This window comes from Arachis ipaensis, chromosome B05, assembly GCF_000816755.2.
Source record: "Arachis ipaensis cultivar K30076 chromosome B05, Araip1.1, whole genome shotgun sequence".
In the NCBI taxonomy this organism is placed as follows: domain Eukaryota; kingdom Viridiplantae; phylum Streptophyta; class Magnoliopsida; order Fabales; family Fabaceae; genus Arachis; species Arachis ipaensis.
Window position 1 is genome coordinate 45253845 of NC_029789.2, and position 10950 is coordinate 45264794.

At 35.9% G+C, this 10950-nt stretch overlaps 1 protein-coding gene across 1 annotated transcript in view; it reads right to left on the reverse strand.

Moving 5' to 3' along the window:
- LOC107643593 (CSC1-like protein At1g69450) overlaps window positions 7387-10950 on the reverse strand; it is an 8949-nt gene continuing 5385 nt past the window's right edge. The window contains exons 11-14 of the mRNA XM_016347281.2: window positions 10333-10490; window positions 9182-9324; window positions 8573-8880; window positions 7387-7772 (exon numbers count right to left, since the gene is read on the reverse strand). Coding sequence (XP_016202767.2) covers window positions 7548-7772; window positions 8573-8880; window positions 9182-9324; window positions 10333-10490 — 834 coding nt within the window. The 3' untranslated portion in view covers window positions 7387-7547. The remainder of the gene's footprint in view (window positions 7773-8572; window positions 8881-9181; window positions 9325-10332; window positions 10491-10950) is intronic.

The following is a 10950-nucleotide window of genomic DNA, read 5'->3' on the forward strand; positions in this document are numbered from 1 at the left end:
TTTAATTTTTTCAATGAACCATGTTTCAAGTGGAGTCCCTCGTCGAACGCCAATACCCAGCGTCTAAGTCCAATGCCATCAAACCACTTGGCATATGCATCGCCTCACTCTTTCAACCTCTTATAGTTAATGTTGTACTCCTCCTCCTGCCTCGAATACCCTATGTTGACAACAAGTTTTTGCAAGTGTGGGACTTTGAATGTCTTTAAGAAGTTGCTACCGATGTGCCTTATACAAAATATCCACCATACTCTTAGAGGCTACTAGTCACCTCCGGAACGATTTACTGCTGCCCGATTGACTCATGTCAGTTTGAGATCATACCCACACCGTCTCTTCTAACAACATGCATTCACAGATTCTTGAGAAAGAAGTGCCACGCATCAACTGTCTCCCCCTCTACGAAGGCAAAGGCGATAGGCACAATGTTCTGATTTCCATCTTGTGCAACAGCAACTAGAATTGTTGTAAGAACCGGAGTTTTCACGTAAAACCGCTTTAGTAAAATAATAACTTTAAATTGCCCGGGATAGGTTCAAAAATATAAAAATGATATTTCAAAACTAAAAAGGTAAAATTTGAATTCAATGAATTTTTCTGAGTTGAAAAATATATCTTTTGCGAAAGACTTTTGTAAAAATATGTACCGGTGCTTAAGCCGACAGTACCGGCTCTAGTCAGTTCGATACCGTGTTTTAGGAAAAATAAGATTTTGAAAATTAAATTTATTGTTTTAAAAGGACAAAAATAATTTAAAATTGAAAACGGGCGCTAATCTTAAAGATTTTGGCCCAAAGTGAGCCAAACGGACCTAAAACGCTAACGGGTTAGACCGGCCTAAATTGGGCCCAAGCCCAACATATAAAAGAACACTTAATGAGCTTTTCAGCTCATTCACTCCACCAAAACACAACACACACCAGCTGCAAGTGAGAAGAGAGGAGAAGAGAAGTGTTACTATTCATCCACCACTTTCGGTGGCCATAACTCGAGCTACAGTGCTTCGATTTGCATGCCGTCAGTGTCTACGTGAAGCTCTTGCTGAGCCTGTTAGTTCTATCTAACTTGTGTAGGTAAAATTTTGAAATTTTCTCTCCTTTTCTCTGCCTTGAGAAATTCAAATTTTTTAGTTTTGGTGTTTAGTGAAATTTTGTGTTTTGGTTATTTAGGTACTAACCATTAGTGAGGGATTGTTAGGTTCTTTTTCAAATCTCAGTGGATAAGGTAAGGTTTCTCAAGAACCCTTGTAAATTGATATATTGTGAGTATTAGATTTTGATTTTTATGAAATATATGATGTTAGTTTGAATATTGGAGCTTGTTGGAGTTGCCTTGGATATTTGGAAGCATTTGGATTGGGATTGGTGATTTGATTTGGTTGGAAGCTTGGTTTGGACTCAATTTTGGTATTTTACACATATTGAGAATCGACCAAGGTATGGTTTCAGTTTTCTCTATGTAATATGTAATATTTTTAGACACTTAGGCTAATGGATTATAGGATAGGATTGAAATTGATTGTTGATAATTGTGATGTATGATGAATTTGATGATTATGGTGAATGATAATGTTGATGTATGATGTGGGATTTGGATAATGATGATTTTGAGGATTCTTAATGAATGATGAGGTTTGTTGATGTTGATAGAGGATGGTAGAATGATATTTTGTGATGTAAATTGTTGAGATTTGAGTTTACAAGTAGAATTTGGTGTGTGAAATGGGTGATTTTATGTGTTGCTAAGTTATGGAATGAATAAAAGGTGTATGAATATAAGTTAGGTACATTAGGACTATTTTGAATGTGGAATAAGTGATTTTGGATTGAGAGTTTGGTAAAATTGAGGTTTAGGAATTTTTGGTAAACTTTGACGGATCATATCTTAAGCTACAGTTTTGAAATTGAATGATTTTTCTATCAAATTAAAGATAATTCAAAGAGCTTTAAAATGGTATAGATTTCGTAGAAATTAGAATCTTGTAGAAAAAGATATGATCATTGGAAGTTGGTGTCAAAAATTTGAATTCTGTGATGTTGCAGAAATTGGAATTTCTGGTTTGTGTACGCACGCACGCTGTTGTGTGCACAAGCACGCTGCTGTGTGCGTGCTCTGAATAGTGGCAATATTTTGACTTGTGCATACGCACAGCCTTATGCGTATGCACACCCTGTAAATTGTTGAAAACATGCTTACGCACACACCGGTGCGCACGCACACACAGGAAGATGCCTACTGTTGGGAGCGCTAATATACTCTGATGCGCACACACACCCTGCGAAATTTGCAAGTTGTGTGTATGCACAACATCGTGCGCACGCACATGCTGGGAAGTGCGTTCTGTTGGGGGCGTTCTTGCGTATCCATGTGTGCATTCAAAATGAAAAATTTTACCTTCTGTGCGTACGCACACCTCTATGCATACGCACACTTTGAGAAAACTCTTCTAAGAGTGCGTACACACACTGCACTGTTTTTAAGAAAACTTTGTTTTCAACTGTTTTACCTTCCTGGCAAGCTTGTGAACTTTCATAAAGCTCCTCTAGGGTGTCTTAACTTGTTTATAGGCTTTGAAATCTAGAGAATACCATAAGTAAGTTTAACTAGATATTTTGGTAAGAAGTTTAGAAGGCGGTGACTTAGACTTGGTATGGCAATTGGGTGGATTTTTGTCATGTGAACTAATGGGGAGTCGGGTTGATGATGAACTTGAGATATTGATGATGGAGGATGATATTGGAACTTGAAAATAAATGTTTATGGTTAATGGAATGAGTATGAACAGAAGTGTACCAGACACTATATCCTTGGGTTAAGTACGATAGTGTGCAGGGCGCCTGGGATTGAATTATGATTAATAACCTTTTCTGCGGCAAGAGTGTGCCAAGCACTATATCCTTGGGTTACACATGCGAGTGTACCCGGAACTATATTCGTGGGTTAATAGAGTGGACAGGGCACTATATCTCTGGTGTGGCAGAAAAGCTACATCCGAAAGGATGTGTCAGGTTGGCATTTATAGACCGACAAGTGATATCACGAGCCAATAGGAAAGGCATTCATCATATGCATCTTCTACCTGTTTGATTGCTTTGCTTAATTTATGTTATGCCTAAATGAATCACACGCTTACTTGCTAACTGTTCTAATTGCGGTACATGTACTTTACTTGTGCTTTACCTGTCTGCATTACTTGTGTTTTCTGCTAGGATTGAGGAGGCTCGGTAGGCGATGGAGATGAGATTGCACGGAGGCTAGGTTGGCGAAGGCTGTGGGATACACCGATGTGATTAGTACTAGTTAGAAATCTCCTAAGTTTAGATAACCATGTTTATTGTTTATGGTTTAAGTTATTTATTTTGCTAAGCTTGGATATCTGTTTGGTATGAAGCTCTAGGATTGCCTCTGGCGTACCGGGGTCTTACATCTTATATTACTGGACACTGTTACCATACTGAGAACCTTCGATTTTCATTCCATACCTTGTTGTTGTTTTTTAGATGCAGGTCGTAACCCACCTCGGTGAGTTGCGTGATGGTGACAGAGCAAAAGATCCTTATCATGTTTTAGAGTCTTTTTAGATATTCTGCTTAGTTTCTCTCACTTTTGTATTTATATTTGCCTTAGAGGCTTACTTTAGAGAGATATTGTATAAGCTGTTTTAATTTTCAAAACTCTGTATGTCTGTATATAACTAGTTGGTCTAAACTCCGTAGGTTGAGCCTAGTTCCTTATGACTATTATACTCATATATCTATTTATGCTTCCTTATCTTGTATCTATATCTTGTGCCTTAAGTTTGTAGCTTCGAGTGAACGTTTCACATTTTTGTAACTCTGTTTTTGAGCTTATCTCTTCATCGGGCTTCTAAAACTACTATTTCTTTCTAAATATATTATGTATAAGCCTTAGAATTGTCATGACCTTTAATTAACCTTTGCTTTATGGCATGAGGTAAGGCTTAGGGTAATTAGGGTGTTACAAGTGTACCTTTATATTTTTTGTATAGGTGTATGCTGTCAACCTGAACTAGAGGCTTGCAATGCCTAAACACCCTAATGCATGGATTGGAACTCCAAAATATTCGGTGAAGTATTCTGACATTGTTCGCCTCCTCACTCTCGTTGTACAGGGGTCATGTTTCTGTTTGGACAATTGAACCAAGCATTTTCTGAACCATGACCGAGAGCCACCATTACAAAGCTTGGTAAGAATCCTCCCAGCCACCTAAAACTTAGGCTATGGACTTCTACTTTGCCAACCAAGCCTTTCGGTAACTGATTGTATAGTTGAACATTGACTGGACTTCCGCTATTATAGATTTCACCTTGATGGACGGATTGGTCTCGACCAATGGCCTTATAGCCTCAGCAACTGTATCCGAGTCCAACTTAGAATGATCCTGTGAAATCGTTCTCAATGTGCACATGCGCCTACCATTGTATCTGTGTATCTCCCAACAACCTTTTTTCCATATCAAGATGACTCGGATAAGCCAATCGTACTCATGCCCATACGTCTTACATTTTGCATAGAACGTCTGTGGCTCGGACTCATACACATTGTAGTCAACTCCTCTAGACATAGTGTAACTTCTAATTGCTGCAACGACCGACTTTCTAGAACTATATTCTATTCCAATCCTGAACTCTCCGTCCTCATGATTAGCAACGCCTACAAAAAGTAGAAATCATCATTCATTGATCGATCCAAAATATAAATTAACAAAAATGTATTATTCACTCATCACATACTTATGTTTGCATATTCTGAAAATTCCGGTGCGTGCATGGCGTTAAGATCCAAGTTTATAAAAGGTAAAATATTCATTGGTTGACTAACTGAGGGATGAACCACTACATCCTCCGCTACTTCCTCAACTCCCATATCACCATCCTCGTCTTCGTCGCCAGCTTCAAAAGTGGCTTTGAAGTCCTCTTCGCTGTCACTATTCATTCCTTCGTATACTGCAGCTCTATCATCCTCTATATCTAAATCATTTTGAATCCCATTTACCTCTACATTTTCAAACTCAACATACACCTCATCTGTGGTTATCGCATCTGACTCTACCGGTGAATTTGAAACATATTCTGCATACTCGCTTTGTCAATGATCGACATAATATCAAACTGTATTAGACCACCAAAAATTATGACCGAATTTTGGTACAGAACACTACTCACTCTCCTACCATTCTCCATTCTTTGACAAAGACTATTCTGAAGCTCCATGAATGTCATGGTGCATAGAACCACAAATGAAAATTAATTCTGACACACAAATCTCACCCTCTCATGAGTATTCCGTATAATCTCACCATTGCGATGTACTACCAAGTTTGCGGTACCCTGTATTACACTAACAACACAATCAAAGAATACTCTTCTTCGCAATGAAAATGGTACCGAATTTTGCCTTATATAAATGGAAGCACTCAACATGCCCTCCACATGTTGGATCACCAACCAACTAGAGTGAGACACGTGGCAATACGCCCTCCACGTGCTGACTCAGTATGCCCTCCACGTGTTGCTTCATCAGCCAATAAGAGGAACCCATATGTAACACGCCCCCACGTGCTACAGTCCCAAGCAAACCAGAGTTTGCCACGTGGCAATCACGCACCCAACATGCTGCATGCAACACGCCTCTCATGTGTTGGAGCCTCCATTACCTATTTTTAATTAAAACACCAATAATCAATCCATAACCAAATTATTCAGCCACTCAGATGAATATGACATTATAATGAAAAAAGGGATATTATTTATCTTAAAAATTAATTAGAAGTGTATGTCATTGTTTTTAGTATTAAATCATATTTATAATTGCAATTATATAGCTTACAAAAGATATTTTCTTCTTTACTAAATAAATATATAGTGAATTAATCATCGTTATGAATGTATTTTAACTATTTTTTATTTATAATTTTATATTTTCATAATAGTAAATTGTCCATCGTAAAATAAAATATGATGGAATTATTTAGTGAAGAATTCCTAACACTGATGAAATAAAATTATGAATAATAAGTTTTGGTTTTTGTTTGTTTTTTATTGTATTTTTTTTAGTCAATAGAAATATAAATTGTTAGTAAAGTTGGTGTTAAATTTTAAACTTGTTTTAATGATTCACACCGCTGATAGTATATCTGTTATGTCAATTCAAGCACTTGAATACATTTTTGATTGAATCTAAGCGTTACTCATAATTACGATTACGTTTTTTTTATCATAATAATTTATTTTTTTAAATATAATTAATAAATAAAAAATTATTTTTTTACATAAAATATTCAAATATCAAATTATTTTAAAAGATCTTTTAAAAAAATTAATTATTTTAAAAACTCACCTAAATAAACTCTTAATCTTGTTGAAATTGAATTCAATTAATACTACAAGGTCATTTCAATCTATTTTAAATTAATCCTTAATGAAGTAATTTTATACCATTAAATTTCGTATTTAAAGAGATTTTTCAATCTTATAATAAATCAAGAGAGCAAATTACTCATTAAAAAATTAACATAAATCATACGTGACTTAAACAAATTTATTCCTAAACAAAGATTTATTAGGAAGGTATGTTTGCATATTCACGGATTTCATACGAATAATTCTTTTAGGAACAGAAAATATTTATCCTTTTTAAAAATAATGAATAAAATTTCATATTATTATACAATAGTATCTATTAAATGAGATTGCATTTTCAAATAACATATTCTTTTTTTTTTTTTTGAAAGAGCCAACCAAATTTTTCATTTCATGTTTTGATCCATTTATACTAGGCCCATGTAACAGAAAAAAGTTATTGGTTGGGAAAATCTCCCAAATATCCTTGGAGTATCCTACTCTCACTTACTGCGTTTAACTAGAGATGCAATCATGCAACATTGATTCACTTAATGGAGAGATTCTCTTTGCTACATGTCATGGTCAGTCAAACTTTAGCCACCTTTAACCACCTTTAGCCACTCAATCGCACGCCACCATAGAACTTACCTACTTAAAGTGCGTTTACGTTTTATGCAAATTTATAAGAGTTTAGTAGTAATTTAGAAGATTGATAACGAATTCAATCTATATCAATTCTTTAATAACAAGGATTATCAAAATACATATTGTTTGAGTTATAGTTCATTGGCAGTAATTTTACAAGTACTAGTTAATTTGAACTCATCATAATCTTAAACAGAAAGATAATATGTTTATCGTTTTAAGATTTTCTTAAGAGAAAAATGATTTTGAAAATAAAAATGTTGAGAGTGGTAAAGCTTATTTAGTAAATTAGAGCAACTCCAACGTGGAATTTTCTTGGTGCAATTTGTTTTTCTCGAAACCAAAGATTGCTTTTACCGTTGGCACTAAAAACCAATGCACAGAGACAAAACGGCTATATTCAAATTCGAGTGTTCTCTATCTGCACACAAAAGCATCACAAACAAATGCATTCCTTAGCTCTTGAAACATGAATGAGGGGACGAATAAACACAAATGAACCACTATAAGATACTACGAAAATATTGTGGCTCGGCATTAAGCTTCCGATATAAGGGCACTGCGAAGATCGCCACTGTTTGATGAGTACTGAGTTGGAAGTAACGCAGGGTCTTTGTAAGCGTTTACCAATCCGTCATAAAACACGCTCATTGTGGCATCGTTCTCGTCTTCCCTATCCCTCTTTATCAAACTCTGCTTAACATGAACACAAATCGCAATCATAACTAATGGATTGAATGCAACATGCAACAATCTTATGTTCTTTTAAGCCCTGTTTTCTAAATCCCACAAGATTCGAGATAGAAATATACAGGGATATACTAGGAGAGAAAAAATTGTTTGGAGGATGATATAAATATAAAAAACAGATGAAATGTCTCTACCTGGGGGCACTTGCCTAATCTAGAAATGTCTTTACATTTTCTATCATGAGACATTTACCAAAACATAGCTACAAAATTGTTGCTTTCTTTTGAATTTATGTGAGCTTATTTATTCAAGATAATTTATAGGACGTAGTTAAGAAGTTAGTTCATGTTATCTGTTTTATTCAAAGTTAGTTATAGTTGCATGTGCAATTAGTTGAGCAGCCTTGTATAAAAGGAGGACCTCAGCCACTTGTATTAGTTGTTCCATTAATGCAATCTTCTCAATAATTCTGCCCAAAAAATTTAATAACTCTGCAATCAAAACTCCTCCGTTCCTTTTTCTTTTTAACAAGGAAAAAATTCTACAGTGCTGGAGGAGAACTTCATCCACACCTAATGAAACTACCGTATCATAACTCTAGACTAGACACGTATTTTGGAGCATCAATTTCCTTTAAGCTTTGTTGCATTTGAAGCAGAAGGGGGACCCACATTTCATAGCTTTTGTTTGACTGTGGCTAGGTACAACTGACAACTCCGGAACTGGCTTTGGGGCAGACAGAAGATTCCAACTGTTCCACCGACCGGAGTCTCTGGTACAATTTCTCATCATCCCCAGATGAACCACTTTCGTTGCTCTCGGCAACGTATTTTTCATTCTACTCCTCACTAATCCACCTTCATGTGTCTCACTGGATTAGCACAATGTAGAGGTGGTGGTGCAAGAGGTGGGTCATCTTGGACAAAATTTGAGTGTCTAGAACTATCACCACCTACGTCACCAACCTTCGCAAAAAGCTCCATCACTTGTTGGGCTATGATTTTTCCATGTACATCAAACATCAATCTCACATGCACATCGTCATCCAACCAAAAAACACGAAACCGAAATACTCTACTCTCCATCGGTGCAAACAACATATACCTAACTCTTCTAACTTCCTTTGTTCCATTAGCATTCAAACTCGTCAATATTAGGCTCTTCAACTTAGACAAAAAACCTAATCAACAAGTATGCAGTAGGATAGGACTTTCACACTCAAAACTAATCCCACCGTCACCCATTCTCATATGACAATTAGGATATAAACTCACGAGAATATATTAGACATTCTTACTAAACCTGTTGAGAGAACAGAGAAGAAAAAAGGGTAAGAAGAAGTGATTTGCTTGTGACCAAGACTACTACTTACAGATCCATTTATCGCTGAGTTAAATTTATCATACTATATCTCGTTTACAATGTAAATGACTTTAGTATGGCTTTATCTTGTTTACAGTATAAACAAGTTGATAACATACGTATCTCGTTTACATTGTAAAGGAGATATGTTGAAACCCTGCTTCGACACGTGCCTCGTGTGCACCCAATTTCTTTGTCTAACAAACGTATCTTATCTCGTTTATAGTGTAAACGAGATATGTGTATTATCGACTCTTTTACACTGTAAACGAAATAGGTGATAATGCTTAAATTGGTAATTTACTTGCAAATTACGTATATGGGTAAATAAAAGAAATAAACTATTTATTTAAAAATAAAAAACCATCTTTAATAACTATTTTTGAAAAATAAAAGTTTTACCAAACTAAATCTTAGATTCATGGCAAAAATCACCACTATTAGAGTTCACATCAGTGCAACCGCAAAGTATTGGAACCTACTTCAATTGGACATTATGTGGTTTTAAATGCAGACCTCTTTGAAGAAGTATACATGGATTTACCTCTTGGACGCTCAAGAAGGAAACAAGGGCTGGTTCGCAAACTAACTCGATCACTATACAAATCACATCAGGCATCAAGATAGTGGTATAACAAGTTCCATTCTGCTCTAGTTAAACAAGGATTCAGTCAACGCAAGAGTGATTATTTTTCATTCACAACAGCACAAATTTTCTTCTAGTCTACGTGGATGATATCGTCATAGCTGGACCGTAAGCATTACCAACGTAAACAAAGTACAAGAGAAGTTGAAAAGATATGTTCAAGCTCAAGACACTAGGCAATCTCAAGTTTTTTCTAGGATTAAAACCCGAAAGATCTAAGATGGGATTTTACTTTTCCCAAAAGAAATACACACTCACTACTAGAAGACACGAATTTCCTGGATTGCAAACCTGCTATAATTCCCATGGATGCTAATTTGAAATTTAGAGATTCAGCAGCTGAGCATCTCCCAGATGCATCAGTTTACAGAAGGCTCATTGACCAATTGATGTACCTTATTATTTCTCGTTCTGACATCACTTTTGAAATGAATGTTGTCCACCAAGTTCTGAGATACCATAAGGTAGATCTGAGACAAAGGCTACTCTCAGCAAGCTCCAAGTTTAATATTTCGGTATATGCTGATGCATATTGGGGGAGTTGCATTGATCCCAGGTGCTCCACAACTGGGTATTGAACATTCTCGGGGATTAGATAGTTTCATGGAAGACAAAGAAGCAAACCATCGTTGCTCCACAAAATCTGAGTGCCACGCCATGGCTAATGCCTTATATGAAATAGTGTGGATCATTGGACACGTTAAATTCGTCAACATCCACATTGATTCAGTTATGCTGTTTTCTGACAACAATATGGCCATAAATATAACACAAACCCAGCTCTACATTAGCAATCAAAACATGTGGAGATAGATTGTCATTTCAATGAGAGAAGGCAGAGGCAAGGACAGTGAAGCTCCTCTATACACCAAGTAAGCACCAAATAGCAGGTATTTTAACAAAGCCCTTACATGCTCCTCAATTTCAGTTTCTCATGGCCAAGTTAGGCTTATATTGATGTATATGCTCCAACTTGAGAGGAGATATTAGCTTATTTATTCAAGATAGTTTACGGAAAGAAGTTAGTTTCTGTTATCTGTTTTATGACTAGTTAGTTACAGTTGCATGTGCAATTAGTTGAGCTACCTTTTTAAAAGAAGGATCTCAACTACTTGTATCGGTTGTTCAATTAATGTAATATTCTCAATAATTCTTCCCAATAATCTCTCTTCTAACATATACTGTAAAAAATTTTGGAGACTAATAGTCACTTTCTAGATTTGAAATTTACCTCTGCAGAAT